The following is a 19,822-nucleotide window of genomic DNA, read 5'->3' on the forward strand; positions in this document are numbered from 1 at the left end:
TTAGCTGTAGCAAAAAAATGTATTATGTCAACCTGGAAATCAGAAGATAGGCTGAGAATATAGCAATGGTATATAGAAATGAATAAATGTATTCCATTGGAAAAAAAATAACATATAATTTAAAAAATAACATCACAGTATTCGAACAAATTTGGGAACCGTACATGGAACACAACAGAGAGGGCCTAACACGGACCTCCACCCCCTAAAATGACAGAATGAGAAGAAGACGAAATGAACTGACCCAGTGGGTAAAAGTAGATGACACATTTTTCTGGTTTATTTTCATTGTGTGATGACATTGTTTAATGGGTTTAATATATTGTATATGTTGAACGTTTAATGGATTTGGAGGGGGGTGGGAAGGGGGGAGGGAAGGTAGGAGGGTAAAAAAGGGGAGAAAATGCCACTGTGTATATTTAAGAGGGAAATGTTTGTATGTATTTTGATTGATATGGTTCATAGTGTGAAAAATAAAAAAATTTAAAAAAAGAAAAAAAACCTGGTGAACCTCCGTTGTACTGCCTCCAAACCCAGTATGTCCTTCCTCAAATAAGACCAGAACTGCATGCAGTTCTCCAGATGCGGCCTCACCAGGACCTTGTACAGATACAGCAGAACCCCCCTGCTCCTAAATCCTATCCCTTCAGCAACGACGGCCAATGTCCCATTTGCCTTCTTGAGGTCCTGCTGCACCTGCAAACCAATGTCGTCTGCAAACTTGCTGATCCAACTTACCACACTTTCTCATTCTTTTGCCCACATTCTCACTCCACCTGTTCCCTTTCACTCAGTGACCAGATAACTTTGTGAACGGTTCCATGATCACTGTGGTCCAGCTATCCCCTACCCCCACCCTCCCTTTAGCTTCCACCTGAAACCTTGACCCTCCGTCTCTTCCCAAGGATGCAGCCTGACTTGCTGAGTGTTTCCAGCACTTTCTGTTTTTATCTCAGGCTTCCTTCATCTGCAGCTTTGATTGTCCCATGGACAGGTAGGATTTGGTTCTTTCTGCTTGCGTTAACCCATCCTTTTTGTGTGCCTTGTAGAGCGGGAAATCCGAATTGTGAAGGAACTGGAAGACCTGGACATCTGTGAGAATGACAACGCCATTTTTGCCTGCGAGGTTTCCCACGAGGGAGTGAAGGGCGAATGGTTGAAAAACGGAGAAAAAATTAAGGCCAACAACAGCATCAAAATGAGACAGGAGGGTGAGGAGAGTTTACAAGCAAAGCCGATCTAAATTTACCATGTCTATCCCCCTCATAATTGTAAATACCTCAATCAAATCTCCCTCATTCTTCTACACTCCAGGGAATAAAGTCCTAACCTGTTTACCCTTCCCCTGTAACTCAGTTCCTCAAGTCCAGGCAACATCCTAGTAAATCTTCTCTGCACTCTTTCTATCTTATTGATATCTTTCCTGTAGTTAGGTAACCAAAACTGCACACAATCCTCCAAATTTGGCTTCACCAATGTCTTATACAACTTTATCTTAACATCCCAACTCCTGTACTCAATATTTTGATTTATGAAGGCCAACGTGCCAAAACTCTCTTTACAACCCTATCCATATGTGACACCACTTTCAGGGAATTATGTATGTAAAGCAATTACTTGGGTAATCGAGCCCTCGTGCAGGATCCCCTGAAGGTGAACCTCCAGGTTGAGTCGGTGGTGAAGAAGGCGAATGCAATGTTGGCGTCATATCCAGAGGGATAGAATACAAGAGTAGGGATGTGATGTTGAGGCTTTATAAGGCACTGACGAGACCTCACTTGGAGTACAGGATACAGTTTTGGGCTCCTTATTTAAGAAAGGATGTGGTGGCATTGGAGAGGGTTCAGAGAAGATTCACAAGAACGAAGGGATTAGCATATGAGGAACATTTGATGGCTCTTGGACTGGTCTCCTTGGAGTTCAGAAGAATGAGGGGAACCTTATGGAAGCATTTTGAATGTTGAAAGGCCTGGACAGAGTAGATTTGGCAAAGTTGTTCCCACGGTGGGGGAGTCAAGGACAAGAGGGCACAACTTCAGGATTGAAGGGCACCTGTTTAAAACAGAGATGTGGAGAAATTTCTTTAGCCAGACAGTGATGAACCTCTGGAATTTTCCACTACAGGCGGCTGTGGAGGCCAGGTCGCTGGGTGTATTGAAGACAGAGATTGATAGCTATCTGAACAGTCAAGGTATCAAAGGTTATGGGGAGTAGGAGAATGGATCAGCTCATGATGGAATGGCAGAGTGGACTTGATGGGCTGAATGGACTACTTCTGCCCCTATATCTTATGGGTCCAGCTGTTCTGGCACTTTTTGAGGACATGCTCTCCTTTGATGAGCGGAGAACTAATTTCTTTCCCTTTCTAAATATCTAGGGACCAAACACTTCCTGCTGATCTACAAGGTGAGAGCTGAGGATGCAGGGGAGATCCGATTCATGGCTAAGACCGCTGAGTCTGTAGCTAACCTGGATGTCAATGGTAAGCCTGCTGCTTCTTGGCTTTCAGTGACGGGAACCCAAGTTCGAGGGCTCAGGCCCCACTTCAGAGACTTGAACCCAGGGTCTTGTGCCAATTTTGAATGAGGTGTTCATCCAAGGCTTCCCCATCTCACCCCACCCTTGGCCGTTCCCATCATCTCATTCATTCAGAGATGGTTCTAAGATCCTTGCAAAGAAGAGATGAGGGGGGTTTCTCCCCCCAGTAGCTCAAGGAGAAACCTATTCCTCAACTTACAGCAGAGATGGTCAAATTGTCCGATCACCAGTTTTGTAGCGTACTCTTAACTGCTCTACTGCAGATTTTACACACGTCTTTCATAGACTTGCCATAGACCATGGAAACAGGCCATTCAGCCCAACTTGCCCATGTTAACCAAAATGTCCCAGCCCCTCTTGCCTGCATTTCATTGTCATTCGAGATATCCCCCAAGTGGTGAGTTGTGCTGTACAAACACGTCTTTCACTGGGGGAAAAAAAGGCAATCAGCCTCTATAATTTTTAAATTTTATTTTAGAACCACACCACAGCAGAGTATCAGGCCCCTCCAGCCCACAAGCCGTAACGTGACATCCCTGCCCCTGTACTCAGTCCCCTGACCAATGAAGACAAGTGTCCCAACCATCTTCTCCTCCATTTAACTGTGTCCCTCTTCCTTAAATTCTTCATTACATTTAATCTGTTGGAGGTGGGAAATCTCGGTACAACACAAGCTGTTGTGCGGCAAGAGGGAAGGATACCTACATTGTTTCATTTTTACAATGTACCTGTTCAACTGCAGCAAGGAAGAATTTTGGTGCGGACTGTATATTTTTTTTCAGATATTCAAACACGGTAACAGGCCCTTCCTGGCCCATGAGGCCGTGCCGCCCAAATACACCCATGTGACCAATTAACCTCCTAACCCCCTTACGTCTTTGGAGCGCTGGAGGAAACCCGCTCAGGTCAGAAAATGGCAGCGCTGCCGGAGCTGCTGTTACGCCACCGCTGCTACTGGTGTGGACCCGGGGAGAGTGGGGAGCAGAGGCACAGCACTGCACTGCAGGGTCCTACCACCTGGCTCTGATGCCAACACCTCTGTACGAGCGTTAAGTGGCCCGTTAAGAGGAGCCAACAGTACTTTTAAACTAAAATCCTGCAGGTACAATTCTGTGCCCAAGATGGTGGTGCCTGTACTGGGCAGCGACTCTGAAGGGGCTCTCTTTTGCTTCCCTTCCTCTCGTACTGTAAGGGGCACCGGGCGACACTAATGACGACTCTGTGACTGCCTTACGGCAGGCAGGAGGCAATTTTAAGTAATATTACATGTTCTGAACTATTACATGACAATAAAGGAATCTTGAATTTTCAGGTCATGGAGAAAACCTACAAATTCCTTGCGGACGGCGTCAGAATCAAACCCAGGTGGCTGGCTCTGTGACATATTGCCCCATGTGACAATATATGGGAATAAACTCATGATCACGGTTAGTGTAGCAATTAGCACAACAGCTACTCGGGCTCGAATCTGGTGCTGCCTCTAGGAAAAACATTCTAGAGACATCCTCCCCATGTCTGAGTGGGTTTCCTGTGGAGACTTCGGTTTCCTCCCACTCTTCTAAACGGGAGAGTCTTAGGATGAGAGAGCACAACTTTACGATCGAAGGGCATCCTTTAGAGCAGAGATGGGGTGGAATTTCTTCAGCCAGTGGGTGGCAAATCTGTGAAATTTGTTGCCACGGGCCGGGTCACTGCGTGTATTTAAGACAGAGATTGACAGGTTCTTCATTAGCCAGGGCATCAAAGATTATGGTAGGAAGGCCGGGCAGTGGGGCAGAGTGGGGAAAGTGGATCAGCTCACGATCCAGTGATATGGTTCCTGCCGCGAAATGGATTGGAGGTCAATCCACAGGACCATAAGATGGCAGAGAGAATCAATGGAGACTCCCTCCCCTGCATTGGCGTGACCTACTGGGATCGTTGTCCAAAGAGAGCCCGCAAAAATCATTGAGGTGGCCTTTCACCCTGCACACAGCATCTTTCAGCTGTTCCCGTCGGGGCAGAGATACAGGAGGATCTGAGCCAGGCTGAGGAACAGCTTCTTCCCATGACCAAAGGATCTGCTCTCACTAACTCTCTGAGACTCTCATATGTATTAAACAATATTTATTTATCTATTTGTAGAGATAAAATACTTGTCCTGCGTATGTATTGTTTGTCTGTATGTGTTATGACTGGTTGTGTGTCTGCGTGTTTTTGCACTGAGGGCTGGAGAGGGCTGTTTCGCGGGTTGGACTTGTACAATCAGATGTCAATAAACTTGACTTGAATGGCAGGACAGACTCGACGGCCTGAATAGCCTATTTATGCTCCTATGTCTTATGGTACGAGGTTGTAGGTGAATTAGGTGTATTTGGGCCAGCATGGGCTGTTACCGTGCTCTATGTCTAAATTTTTCTCATCCGTGACTCTTCCCCCACAGAGCTGCCGATCAAAATCATTAAGCCTCTGCGGGACAAGACAGCACTGGAAAAGCACAAGGTCATCCTGGAATGCAAGGTCTCCAAGCCTCGAGCCAGGGTGCGGTGGTACCGGGCCGGCGAGGAGCTCTGGCCCACCGACAAGTACGAGATCTGCAGTGAGGACTGTTACCGCAAGCTGGTCATCCACGATGTCAGCTTCGAGGACGAGGACACCTACACCTGTGATGCTTTCGACGACACCTCGTCTGCCAAGGTCCTGGTGGAAGGTGGGTCAGAACAGCCTCTCTACCTGGAAGCCGATGAGGGCGATGGAAACAAAGGGAATTGGGGAATTGGGGAATTGGCAGCTGAGTGGGGGGAGTCGTGGTGGAGATAAAGGATGGAGACAGGCCATTCGACTCATTATGTGCATGATGGATATCAAATCTCCATTCGCCCAGCGAGTGAGACCAGGGTTCAAATCCCGTGCTGTCTGTTTGTACGTTCTCCCTGTGTCTGCATGGGGTTTTCCCCGGGGGCTCCGGTTTCCTCCCATCGTTCCAAACCTAACGGGGGTTGTAGGATAATTGGATGTAATTGGGTGGCACAGACTCGAGGGTTGAAATGGCCTGTTACTGTGCTTTACGTCTACACTTAAATTAATCAGTCCCTCGGGAATGACATTCTGCTGATCAACTTCACTTCCAGAACAAGCCATCCTGATGGTGAAGAGCCTGGAAGATGTCGAGGTGACAGCTCCGGAAACTGCGCTGCTGGAGTGTGAGGTGTCGGTGCCGGTGATCAGAGCCCCTCAATGGAGCCTCAATGGGCAGGTCCTTCAGAACGGGAAGGGGGTGCGTGTGGAGAATAACGGCACCATCCAGCGTCTCATCCTGAGCGAGACGTCCCCCAAGATGACTGGGCTGGTGAAGTTCACTGCGGGGAAGGCTCGCTCCAGCGCACACCTGACTGTCAAAGGTAAACTTTAAATGAATGCAGGATATACAGCGAATCTTTAATATGATGGCCCAGTCCTCAGAGGTATTGCCTTCTCTGCAGTAACCTTACCAGTCAGATCATAATTTATAGATCAATACAGCACAGGAACAGGCCCTACCAGCCTCTGCATGCAATGTATCATTCTCCTCATTACCCAAGTTCAAGTTTATTGTCATCCGATCGTATAATTACAACCTGACGAAACTGCGTTCTCCACTCCTCGGTGCAACACATACAGACACACATACAGACAAATGATTGCATCTGCTCGGTCCGTATTTACAAATCTCAAAATAAATAAAGATTGTTAAATAAATAGTAGAGTCTCGGAGGGTCAGTGCGAGCAGTTCCTTTGGTCGTTCCGCATTCTCGCTGCCCATGGGAAGAAGCTGTTCCTCAGCCTGGTGGCGCTGGCTCTGATCCTCCTGGATCTCTTCCCCGATGGGAGCAGCTGAAAGATGCTGTGTGCGGGGTGGAAGGGGTCCTCACTGATTTTGCAAGCCCTCTTCAGACAATGATCCCGAAGTGGGGCGGGCGTGGTGGGGAGGGAGTCACCCATCAACTTCTCCGGTTTCTGCTAACTCACCCCTCCCCCCCCCGCCACTCTTATGGTCCTGTGGATTGACTTCCGATCTACTGCACCCGAACCGCACCATGATGCCTCCGGCCAGGATGCTCTCGATAGAGCTGCTGTAAGTTGGCAGGATGGTGGCCGGTCACCTTGCTTCGCTCCACCACCTACAACATGATCACACGCGTTCCCCTCTCCTCCTTTCTCTGGAGGGATGGATCTTTCCACCGCTCCCTCCTTCACCCATCCCTTCTCATTCATCGTCCCCTCAATATTCCCTCCACCCCCCCCCCCCACCCCACCGCTGTGGTCACAAGAAATGCTGAATGCGGCTGTACCTCCTCCCTGAACCTCATCCGAGGCCCCCAAACGGTCCTTTCAATTGAAGCAAGACTTCCACTGTTTCACTCAGAGGGTGGTCCACATCGGGAATGAGTTGCCAGAGGAAACTTTAGAAGCGGGAAAAGTAGCAGTAGTAAAGACATTTGGAAGGACCAAATGCTGGCAAATGGGATTAGCCCAGAATGTCAACTGAGCTAACATGGACTAGTTGGGCTGAACAGCCTTTTCAATGATATATGGCTCTATGACTGATGACTGAGGTAACAGCACGATGTTGGAGAAACTCAACCGGTCAAACAGGGCAAAGATACATAACTGAGGTTTCGGGCCTGAGCCCTTCATCGAGGTATGGAAAAAAGTTGACAGGTGTCCAAGCAAAAGGGTAAGGGAGAGGCTTGGGCAGGAGGAGCATGGATGCAAAGGCAGGAGATAATAGGTGGAGAAGGGAGGGAGGACACAGCAGCGAGCAGGGGGAGGAGGGATGGCTGGGTGAGTAGAGAGGGGAAGGGGGGGGTGACTTAGCAGAAACTGGAGAAATTGATGTTAGTGCCGACCGGCAGAGAGCCCCCAGATGGAAAGTCAGGTGTGGTTCCTCCAATTTACAGGCGGTCTTGGTGGGACAGTATATGAGGCCGTGGACAGACATGTGAGTACGGGAGTGGGGCGAGGAACTGAAGTGGTCGGTCACTGTCACCGATGCGGACAGAGTGAAGGAGCTCAGTGAAATGATCTCCCAGTCTGCGCCCAGTCTCTCCAACATAGAGAAGGCCATAAAGGGAGCACCGGTTATTTTCCCTTCCCCCTGCTTGACCTGCTGAGTTTCTCCAGCATTGTGTTTTCACTTCAACCATGGGGTCTGCAGACTTTCATGTTTCACTTTTGGCTCCATGACTGAGCAATGATCAGCAATATTCAGCATGTTACTACCTCAGAAGCTTGGTGAATGGGATAACGAGAGTTTAAGAAAGGCTCAAAAATAGTTTAAAGAATGACTGTATGTACGTACCGTGCAGATGTAATCATTTGTCTGTATGAGTCTTGCACCGAAGAGTTAGGACATCCATAGCATTAGGATTGGGGTTAGGTCAGGAAGCTCATGACAGACGATACTAAGATTGGAGAAGTTGTGGGCAGCGAGGAAGGTTTTCAAAGCTTGCAGAGGGATCTGGACCAGCTGGAAAAAATGGACTGCAAAATGGCAGATGGAGTTTAATATAGACAAGTGTGAGGTGCTGCAGTTTGGAAGGACAAACCAAGAAAGGGTATACACGGTAAATGGTCGGGCACTGAGGAGTGCGGTGGAACAGGGATCTGGCAATACAGGTACATAATTCCCTGAAAGCGGTGTCACAGGTAGATAGGGTTGTAAAGAGAGCTTTTGGCATCTTCGACGTCATAAATCAAAGTATTGAGTACAGGAGTTGGGATATTAAGTTGTATAAGACATCGATGAAGTCAGATTTGGAGGATTGTGTGAAGTTTTGGTCACCTAACTACAGAAAAGATAACAATAAGATAGAAAGAGGGCAGAGAAGATTTAATAGGATGTTGCCCGGACTTCAGGAACTAAGTTACAGGGAAAGTTAAAGAGGTTCAGAATTTATTCCCTGGAGCGAAGAAGAATGAGGGGAGATTTGATCGAGGCATTTAATATTATGAGGGGGACAGAGTAAGTGTAGGTAGGATTTTTCCACTGAGGGGAGGTGAGGTACAAACCAGAGGCCATGGGTTAAGGGTGAAAGGGGAAAAAATTTAAGGGGAATATTAGGAAACCTTTTCACACAGAGAGTGGTGGGGCGTGGACGAGGTGCCAGCTGAAGTGGTGAATGTGGGCTCATTTTTAATGTTTGAGAAGAATTTGGACAGGTACGTGGACAGAGCAGGTACGGAGGGACATGGACTGGGTGCAGGTCAGTGGGACAAGGCAGAATAATAACACTAGACAACAATTTTTTTCAAAAGGTTTGCTTCCTGAAAAAAAATTGGGGATTGTGATGGACAACTTCAACTTGAACACAAAGATTATTTCCGATTTGCTGATTCACATGTTTAACTGCATAATGATGCCGACTCATTGCATTAGTTCAACTGATCTAAAAATGTTTTGGCGCTGATTTTCGTTTGTACTCAGCATCTGATACCTCTTGTGTTAATGTCCAACAATAGTCCGGCCAGCTGTTCGTCGCTGACCGCACCAGGATCAGCAGGGACGAAATCCAAGTGCGAACGCAGAAAATGAATTTTCAATTAAATGTTGCAGGTCATAGCTTTGTATACTTGAAGTCGACTCAAAATATGACAGGAATTCACAAAAATAGGCTATATCTAAAAGGGTGGAACATTTTAAGGCAGTCTTGTGACCAGCTGCCCAAAATATATAACCACAGAGCACCTATGGCACAGGATGGTGTGGGTTCTCTGTGGTTAGTAAGGGATTACTTCAGGTGGTATGCAAGAAGGAAAAAAAGGTTGAGAACCACTGTTCTACAGCACCAGTTACGGTGCAGACATCTCACAGAGGGACAGAGGAGTGATGGGCTTTCATTAGTAGAAGCAGGAGACTTTATTGTCATGTACATGTACAATGTGCAAGTGTTACTTGCTCTAGTTGCACAGGAGTGCAGGATGAGTGAAACACAAGAGGCTGCAGACACCGTGATGGTAGTAAACCCATCGAAATGCTGGAGGAACTCAGCCGGTCTTTTCAGCGTCCATAGGAGACAAAGATCTATCACCGACATTTCGGGCCTGAGCCCTTCCTCAATGAATAAAGCCAGAAGCAGAAAATCTCTGAATTCAGACAATGGGGGAGAAATCCAGACCAACAAAAGGGGTTAATTGTGATAAGGGGATGAGGTAGAATTGATCATGCCAAAGGAGACAGGGAATGGAGAGATGACAGGGGAAGCAGAAAGATGTGGGGATGGAATTTAATGAAAACCAGACAAGTCAGTTTGGAGAGTGTCTGGTTGGATGATGAGGTGTTGTTCCTCCAATTTAGAGGTGGTCTCAGTTTGGCAGTACTTGAGACCATGGACAGACTTGTCTCCAAGGGAATGGGATGGAGAATTGAAATGGGTGGCCACTGGGAGATCCACGCTATTGTGATGGACAAAACCGAGGTGCCCAACAAAGCAATCTCCCAGCCTGCGTCCAGTCACTCCGATTTAGAGGAGACCCCAACGAGAGCACCAGATGCAGTCGACGACCCCTGCAGATTCACAAGTGAAATGTTGTTTCACTTGGAAGGACTGTTGGGGCCCCAAATGGTGGTGAGGGAGAAGGTGTGGGCGCAAGTGGAGCATCTCCTGTGCTCACAGGGGGAGGTGACTGGTAGGGAAGGAGGAGTGAACAAGGGAGTCACAGAGAGAGCAGTCCCTGCAGAAGGAGAAGAGAGAAGAGGGGAATATGTGTCTAGTGGTGCGATGGTGGTGAAAATGGCAGAGGAGGGTGTGTTGGATGTAGAGGTTGGTGGGGACAAGAGAAATCCTGTCCTTGTTACGTGTGGGGGCGAAGGGGGCCAGGGAACATGTGCGGGTAATGGAGGATAGCGGGTGAAACCTGAGTTGATGGTAGTAGAGGGGAAGCCACGTTGTTTGAAGAAGGAAGGACATTTCTGATGGTGGAGAATCGTGATTGTGGATGTAGGCATGGAGATGGAGCGGACAGAAGAAGAGTTCAGAGTGGTGGCGTGCATGGAACACATTAAGGTGTGAACAAACACGAATGCAGCATACCCCAACGTCAATGGGAGAAATTAATGACCACAATATGCCATGAGAAGGACAAATAACTAAATATTCACAGCTGCAGTCAGTGCAAGTAAGTCATGCAGACAGATGTTTTGGTGGTCCAGGGTAGTTCATGGTTTAGGATGGAGGGGGAAAGGGAGAGAGGGAGATGCAAGGGGAGGGAGAAAGAGAGGAATAGATAGGAAAGCGAGGGAGAGAGAGAGAGAAAGAGAGAGGGTGGGACAGAAGGGGAGAGAGAGATAGAGGCAGAGACAGCCAGCAGTGAAGGCATGACCTCAGCAGGAGAGTTAAATGCCGGTCAGTTTTGTTGACATGATTTATAATTAAGAATCAACTCACAAAGATAAACTTTGCTCTTGTAATTGTAACAGTTCCCAACATTAAATCAGTTTAGTGGGGTACATCTCCCAGCAATGCCAGCAGGTGTCAGCAGTGAGCTTCCAGGGTGCAGCCAAACATTTCATCCACTTGGTGTGCCAGGAGCCCAGCCCGAGGCTGCGCCTGTTGATGTTAGACTGTTTACAGCAGACTGCACCCAGCTCAGGGGTGAGGTTACAGCGTTCCTCTGACTGTGAGCCCCCCTCCACCGCCAAACCTTTCCTAAGATTATTTCTCTACAACTTCAACAATATCTTAAAGTCTACATTTGTTTTAAATTTGAGAGATACAGGCCCTTCCGGCTCATGAGCCCGTGCCGCCCAAATACCCCCATGTGACCAATTAACCTACAACCCCCGTACGTTTCAAACGGTGGGAGGAAACCAGAGCCCCTGGGGAAAACCTACGCAGACATGGGGAGAATGTACCCACTCCTTACAGACAGCGCGGGATTCGAACCCGAGACACTGGCGCTGGAATAGCTTGGCGCTGACCCCTACGCTAACAGTGCCACCCCTTCTTCTGCGAGCAGACTTCCACGCTATCTCTAACATTCATGGTGGGGGAGGCAGAAACATGAGAGGCATTTAAGCGACCCTTAGACATGGATGAAGGAAAAATAGAAGGTTACAGGGTAGGAAGGGTTTAGTACTTTTTTTAAGGAATATATGTTGGTGCCCGCATTCACTCTCTTGAGCCTTCTTCCCGATGGTGGAAGGAGGGAGAAGAGCGTGTGTCTGGGGTGTAATGGTTCCTTCAGTAAGTTTTAAAAAACACACACACAGAAATGCCGGAGGAACTCAGCCAGTACTTTCAGCATCCACAGGAGACAAAGATACGTTGCTGACATTTTGGGCCTGAGCCCTTCTTCGAGGGGTAAGCAGAATGAGCCAGAAGCAGGAACTCTCAGAATTCAGACAATGGGGGAGGAATCCTGACCAACCTGAGGTCCACCTCCAGTCTCAAGAACAAGTTTTTATCCAACAGGCTCTTGAACCTCCCTGAACCCTAAAATGCTCGGGGCCACGAAAAGATCTGGCTGCCTGACTGAAACATCGCTTTGTTTCTTGCACTAACTGAAGATTTGAATATTTATACTCTGTTTCTCTGGTCTGGCATTCGCGGTTATTTAACTTGTAACTCCTAATACATTTGTTTGGAAAGTAAGAATTTCAGTCCATCTGTACGGTGGACTTTTGTGTATGACAATAAAAATCTCATGATGCGGTATTGGAACGCACTGAAGAAGTTCTCCTTTACCCACCGAAAGGAGTTCTGTGGGATTCTCTCCCACTGCTCCCCATCTGCACTCCCCTCTGCTCTCAAGCTCTGTGGCCATGTACTCACCCAGACTCGATTCCACAGCCACGTTGCCTTCCTCGTTACTTGCTTCCGCTGCCATCTTCTGCCCTGTAGCTTCCAGCTCCAATTCCAGGCCTCGCTGTTTGGCCCCCCGCAAGGATCTCGGGTACCTACACAGCATCGACTGTGAAGGTCTCTCCGCTTCTCTAACATAATTTGATCACGAGAATATGATAAATTAAATAAAAATTCCTAAAGAAAATCTCATCATCCACATTCGGTACATAAATATTCGCGAAAGTCCAAGATTCAGAATAAATTTTATCATTTACTTACGAAACTCTCCCTCTATTGACTCCAAAATAAATGTCTCTTTTTAACTTTTGATGCTCAATTTCAGTTATATTAATTACTTGCAAAAATGCAATATTTAATTTCTTAATTTAACACTCTCTTACATTTAATTGGGTTATTGAACCCATTCACATTAAATGTAGCAAATTTTAAATTGGCCATTTAATTTCATAAAGATTCTCTCCCAAACAGAAATAACAAGAATATATAAACAATAACTTCAGGGATGATGAGCTTCTTCCACGTCTCTTTTCACTTGTTCACTTTTTCACAAGATCTCTTCAGAATTATTAGATTCCTTCTGCATCTCCTCCAATCAATCCTTTTGCACTTTCTTCTTTTTCTTCCTCCAGTAAGAAGACCATTACCATTCTTCTTAGTCATTCCATTTGATTTTTTCCCTTGAGAGGACGAAGACCAACCATTTTTAAGATCGTGGAAGGAATTAGCAAAAATCAATGCATCACCATCACCTTCATATTCCCCATAAAAAATACTTTTAAAACAGCAGGAAGTATAAATGCAAAGTGCTCTCTCCGCTTCTCCTGATGGCTCCTACACGCGGCCCTCACCTCGAGGCAGAGATACTTACGGCAGCTCGCCCTCGCACTGCTACAGCTTCAGACCTAGCTGGCCATGGCCTGCAGCAGACCCCTCCTGTACTACATAATTAAACACCCCCTCTGTGACTCCCTCGTGCACTCATCCCTCCCCACCAATCTCCCCCCTAACCCTGGCACCTTCCCCTGTGGCCGCAGTGCACAGACATATCTAGGGTATGACAGCTAGGGCATAGGCCCTTGGCAGCCCTTGCGGAGGGGGGGGCACTATCCTACTCCCCCCTTCCCTTTCCAGTTTCCCCTCCCTCCCTCCCTTTACCCAGACCTCCCTCCTCCCCTCGATCGCTGCTGTTCCCTCCCTCCCTTCTCCACCTATCACCTCCTACCTTTGCGACCACACCTCCCTCCACCCTATTGTTCAGACGCCCGCTGACATTTGTCATCCCTTGATGAAGGTCTCAAGCCCAAAACATCGGTTCTGTATCTTCATCTTTGTTGTATAAAGGTCTCTGTTTGACCTGCTGAGTTTCTCCAGCATCGTGTTTGTACTTCAACTACGGTGTCTGCGGACCTTTGTATTTTATTTCCTTTTACTACAACCTGAGTCTCAAAGTGGACAAGGCAAAGATGATGATTGTGGATTTCAGGAGGACCAGGAATGGCCAATACATCTTCACAGCTTGGTGGTGGAGAGAGTGGAGAGCACCAAGTTCACTCTGCCCTGGACATTAAACATCGCCTCACTTGTCAGGAAGGCACAACAGCGACTGCACTGAGAAAACTAAAGCAGGCAAAACTTCCGGCCACCAATCTATCAACCTTCTACAGCTCTCTCTCTCGAGGGCATCCTTCCAGCTGCTCTCGTCCGGGGAAGAGATCCAGGAGGATCAGAGCTAGCGCCACCAGGCTTTTTCCCACAGGCAGTGACACTGCTCAATGACTGATTGAACAGCTCATACAAATCCTCTATGACTCGACAATTTATTGAACAATATTTATTTATTTTTATATATGTACAAGTGTATACTGCATTTGCATTGTGTGTCTGCATGGAGTTATAAGGATACAGATTTACAAGGATGTTGCCTGGCTTACAGCATCTAGATTACGGAGACTGGGACTTCATTCATTCATTGGAATGTAGACGGTTGAGAGGGGATTTGATAGGAGGTATTTAACATAATGAAGGGGATAGACTAGACCTAAATAGACTCTTTTCCCTGAGGGCAGGGGAGGTTGGAACAAGGGGGCAAATATTAAGGGTAAGGGGGCAAAAGTTTAGGAGAAAGATTAGAGAATGCTTCTTCACTCAGCGAGTGATGGCAGAATGGAATGAACTTCCAGAGGAGGTAGTTGCGGCAGGGTCCCTTCTGGCATTTAAGAGAAGGTTGGATGTGTACATGGATGTGAGGGGGTTGGAGGGTTATGGGGGGAGAGCGGGAAGGGAAGCTAGTGGAATTGTTCAAATGTACCTGCGTGGACTCGAAGGGCCGACATGGCCTGTTTCCGTGCTATAAACGTTTATATGGTTATATCTGGTTGTGTGTATCTGTGTGTTTTTACATCGAGGACCGGAGAACGCTGTTTCGTCGGGTTGTACTTGTACATTCAGATGACTATAAACTTGAAACTCACATTAACACTAATATTTTGAGCTTGAGTCCTTCATCAAGATACCTTGGTTATGCATCTCAATCATTGCTCTGTCGGTAAAGGACACTATTTGATGTGCTGAGTTTCTTGCTTGGATGGGAAAGGTTTGAGGGGTATAGGCCAATGCAGACAAGACACTGTCTCGATGAAAGATTCTGACCAGAAAGAGCACGGCTAGCATAGTCATTAGTGCAACACTGTTACAGCGCCAGCGACCCAGGTTCAAATCCAGCACTGTATGGAAGGAGTTTGTACCTTCTCCCTGTGCCTGCGTGGGTTTCCTCCAGGTGCTCCGGTTTCCTCCAACCCTCACCCTTCTCTCGGTGCTGGTCAAGAAGCTACAAACTCTAGGCCTCTGCACCCACCCCCCCGACCCCACCCCCGGCTCTGCAACTGGATCCTTGACTTTCTCATCGGACGACCACAGTCAGAACGAATTGGAAACAAAGTCCCTCCTCACTGATCATCAACACAGGCGCACCCCAACGACGCGGGCTTAGCCCACTGCTCTACTCATTCTACACCCATGACTGTGAGGCCAGGCACAATTTCAATTCTATCTACAAATTCACAGATGACACCACAGTTGTGGGTAGAATTACAGACAGCAACAAGGGAGATAGATCAACTCGCTGAGTGGTGCCACGCCAACAAACTTGAACTCAACATCAGCAAAACCAAGGAGCTGATTGTGGACTTCAGGTGGAAGTCAGGGGAATACGGTCCAGTCCTCATCAAGGGCTCAGTAGTGTAGAACTTCAAATCCCTGGGTGTTAACATCTCCAAGGATCTGTCCTGGAGTCTCCATGTCGATGGAATTGTGAAGAAGGCCCGCCAGTGGCTATAGTTTGTGAGGAGACTGAGGATATTTGTTACATCACCAAAGACTCTCGTAAACTTCTACCGTGGAGAGCGTTCTGGCTGGTATGGAGATGCCAACTCTCAGGTAAAGTATAAGCTCCAGAGGGTTGTTAATTCAACCTGTGACATCACGGGCACCAGACTTCACTCCATCGAGGACGTCGACATGAGGCGGTGTCTGAAAAAAGCAGCCTCTGTCCTCAAAGACCCCACCACCCAGGCCATGTCCTCTGCTACCATCAGGCAAAAGGTACAGGAATCTAAAGACGAGCACTCAGCGGCACAGGGACAGCTTCTTCCCCTCCGCCATCAGATTCCTGAATGATCAATGAACCAAAGACACGGCCTCACTTTTTATGCTCTATATTTTAAAATTATTGTTGTGAGGTGGTTTATATGAATATTTGCCCTGAGACGCTGCTGCAAAACAACGAATTTTGTGACTTGTTCATAACAATAAGTTCTGCTTTTGAAAATGTATGAGGGTTGTAGATTAACTTGGGTGTAATTGGGTGACACGAGTTTAAATGGCCGGAAGTGGCTTCTATTGAGTTGCTATTAAAATAACGAAAATTTTTTAAAATATTGACCATTCCTCCAGCAGTGTTTTACTCCAGATTCCAGTGTCTGTAGTCTCTGGTGTGTTGGAGACAAGTGGAAGCAGCTCCAATAAGGAGCTCGGTCATCGTGGATGGGATGCCATGAAGGACCAGTCTCGGTGCTGAACTTCTCTCTGTTGTTACTTTCAGCTGACTAGGAGCAGCTTGCAGGAGGATTGCTTGCCTTCTGGGGACCCTACACCACCCACAACTCGTCAGCAGATCGATCCCTTCTCCCCTCGACGTGCCGAGTCAGGCACCCCTCGCCTCACCGTCGATCCAACCTACAGACAACGCTTCGGGTCACCGTCTCAATCACTGGGCTGGAACATACACACAGTTGGATGGTTCAAGACTGGCGACTCTTGGTGGGGGGGGGGGGGGGGGTCATCCTGGTTTGAAAAATATCGAAGGTGGGGAGGTAAAGGAACTTCCATTGCCTGTGCAGGAACTGGTTTGCTTTGTCTGGCCGTGGAATGTTGAGGATTACCATACCCAGTGGCTAATGGCATGAGCGTCGGAGGTCAGAGCACTCAGGCGATGGAACTTCCATGAAAATGTTCATCCTGAGTTGATAACACTGTGCTGGCCACATAAGGAATCTCCTGCCTCTCCCTTGCACCCTGTGCTCCCGACTGATTTACCTCGAGGAAGTCCCACAGGTGGCGAAAGGTTACCTCTGACAGCAGCCTTTCTGGGGGGTGGGGGCAGGATGGAAGCAATCCAGGCTGCTGCTCCGACACCGACATAGCAGTCCCTTTCCTGACAGCGGTGCATTGGATGGATGGCTCCTGACACAGAGCTGAATTGGCAGTACTAATGCTGCACGTCAGAGCTGGTGTCTGCAAGGCAGACGAGTTCCCCATTCCTCCAGTTAGTTTGCACCCAGTGGCAGTGCCCAGGATATGAGAGGCTTCATTACTCTAGCGAGACCTCCTATCCCATCCCCTTAGAGTGAGGATCCCATCCATCCAATCCCGTTATAAGAATCTTTTCCTTGACATTTCAACCCAGAGAACCAGAGAATATTACAACGCAGAAACAGACCCTTCAGCCCTTCTAGTCTGTATCAAATGATTTTTCTGCCTAGTCCCACTGAACTGCACCTTCCATACCCCTCTCAGACATGTACCTGTCCAAATTCTTCTTAAATGTTAAAATTGAGCCCCCATTCACCACTCCAGCTGGCAGCTCGTTGCACACTCCCATCGGTCTCTGAGTGAGGTTCCCCCTTTCACCCTTAACCCATAAGACATGGGAGCAGGAATAGGCCATTCAGCCCATCGAGTCCTCTGCCATTCCATCATCTGATCCATTCTATCACTCAGCCTCGATACCCGGCCTTCTCCCCGGAATCTTTGATAATCTGATTAATCAGATACCTATCGATCTCTGCCTTAAATACACCCAACGACCTGTCCTCCACACCTTTGATGCCCGTGCCAGTTTAGTATCAGAGGTGCCCAGGGCTTGTGTCTGATGTCAACCTGAGCCGAATGCCTGGGCTGCAACTCATGTCTGCCTTCATCCATCACAGTTTAGAATTGATTCCCCTAAACTCATCCCCATCAGGTTTTGAAACCAATGTGTTTCCACTGCTAACTCCCCAGGAGGTGCAGCAACACTGAGTGTGATCCTAACCTGGGACACACTGTCTGAGTGGGTGGCCAAGGCAGAGACGCTCACAACAGCTACATGTCCTGATGAGTACTAGAATCAGCAAGATATAGAATGCCACAGACCAAGCATCAGATGGGTCAGCATGGGCATGATGGGCTGAAGGGCCTGTTTCCATGCTGGGCAACTCACTGAGTCAGTGTCTTGCTCCAGACCTGGGCTCTCCAGTTCAACCCCTGTCCTCCCTTTGCCATCCAAAATAGGGGCTTTGCCAGGACCTTGGCTCTGTTAGACCTTTCACTCCATGACACCCTCTTCACTGACCAAGCTTGCAATTACTCCCCCTCTTCTCTTTGTTCCACTTCTGTTGGGAGTCCTTCCAGGCATCGGACCAGCCAAGATCCCCTTGCAGCCATACAGGCCCCTCAGTGAAGACCTCTGCACTTTGGTAACACACTGATTTGTGGTCACTGTAAATTCATGGTGTCTGTTACAACTCTCCTGTTTGGCTGCTGACCTGGGACCTGAGAACTTTGCTCTGCCCCTGTGTTACCAGAGACCATCTCTTTATGGACGGTATGACTTCAAGCAATAAAATGTGTCACCAGATGCGGTCCATGAGCTGATTTTGTTTCTTCTGCGCTGGCGCAATCACTGATCTACAACCAGGGGACACGTTAAAGCAGCAGACCTACATCTTCGGAGTGTGGGAGCCGTAGAACAGAGAAACAGCCAAACTATTTGCTTGGCCTAGGACATAAGACATAGGAGTTGAATTTGGCCATTCAGCCCATCAAATTTGTTCCACCATTCCATCATGGCTGATTTACAATCCCTTTCAACCTCATTCTCCTCCCTGGTCCGCGTCGCCCTTGTTCCCCTTCCTGATCAAGAACCTATCTACCTCCATCTGAAATCTACCCCACCCTCGGGGTACAGAAATCCTTCCTCATCTCTGTTCTAAAGGGACATTTCTATATTCTGAGGCTGTGCCCTCAGGTCCCTTACTCCCCCACCACAGGAAACATCCTCTCCACATCCAACCTATCCAGGCCTTTCAGCATTCGACGAGACCCCCTCCCCAATTCTTCTAAACTCCAGTGAGTACAGCCCCAGAGCCTTCAACCCTGGACTATACCCCTCTCATCATGCACCGACTGAATCTTCTTTTGAATGTCAGTAACGAACCAGGATCAATGGTCTCCGCTGGGAGCTCGTTCCACACTCTCACATCCTCAGTTTGAAGAGGTTCCCCTTAATGTTCCCTTTAAACATCTCACCTTTCTCTCTTAACATGTTCTTTATTTTTTCTCTCTCCTAACCTGCTTTCATTTATCCTTCATCTTTCTTCTTTGGCTTGGCTTCGCGGACGAAGATTTATGGAGGGGGTAAAAAGTCCACGTCAGCTGCAGGCTCGTTTGTGGCTGACAAGTCCGATGCGGGACAGGCAGACACGATTGCAGCGGTTGCAAGGGAAAATTGGTTGGTTGGGGTTGGGTGTTGGGTTTTTCCTCCTTTGTCTTTTGACAGTGAGGTGGGCTCTGCGGTCTTCTTCAAAGGAGGTTGCTGCCCGCCGAACTGTGAGGCGCCAAGATGTACGGTTTGAGGCGATATCAGCCCACTGGCGGTGGTCAATATGGCAGGCACCAAGAGATTTCTTTAGGCAGTCCTTGTACCTTTTCTTTGGTGCACCTCTGTCACGGTGGCCAGTGGAGAGCTCGCCATATAACACGATCTTGGGAAGGCGATGGTCCTCCATACTGGAGACGTGACCCACCCAGCGCAGCTGGATCTTCAGCAGCGTGGACTCGATGCTGTCGACCTAGCCATCTCGAGTACTTCGACGTTAGGGGTGTGAGCGCTCCAATGGATGTTGAGGATGGAGCGGAGACAA

At 48.0% G+C, this 19,822-nt stretch overlaps 1 protein-coding gene across 5 annotated transcripts in view; it reads left to right on the forward strand.

Annotated features, from left to right (window-relative positions):
- obsl1a (obscurin like cytoskeletal adaptor 1a) overlaps window positions 1-18,531 on the forward strand; it is a 100,673-nt gene extending 82,142 nt beyond the window's left edge. For all 5 annotated transcript variants that reach the window (XM_069935993.1, XM_069935994.1, XM_069935995.1 and 2 more), the window contains 5 exons: window positions 1,050-1,211; window positions 2,378-2,482; window positions 4,961-5,227; window positions 5,649-5,918; window positions 16,462-18,531. In XM_069935993.1, the coding sequence (XP_069792094.1) occupies window positions 1,050-1,211; window positions 2,378-2,482; window positions 4,961-5,227; window positions 5,649-5,918; window positions 16,462-16,469 (812 nt within the window). In that variant the 3' untranslated portion in view covers window positions 16,470-18,531. The remainder of the gene's footprint in view (window positions 1-1,049; window positions 1,212-2,377; window positions 2,483-4,960; window positions 5,228-5,648; window positions 5,919-16,461) is intronic.
- The last annotated feature ends 1,291 nt before the right edge of the window (window positions 18,532-19,822 follow it).

Source organism: Narcine bancroftii, chromosome 4, assembly GCF_036971445.1.
Source record: "Narcine bancroftii isolate sNarBan1 chromosome 4, sNarBan1.hap1, whole genome shotgun sequence".
NCBI lineage: Eukaryota > Metazoa > Chordata > Chondrichthyes > Torpediniformes > Narcinidae > Narcine > Narcine bancroftii.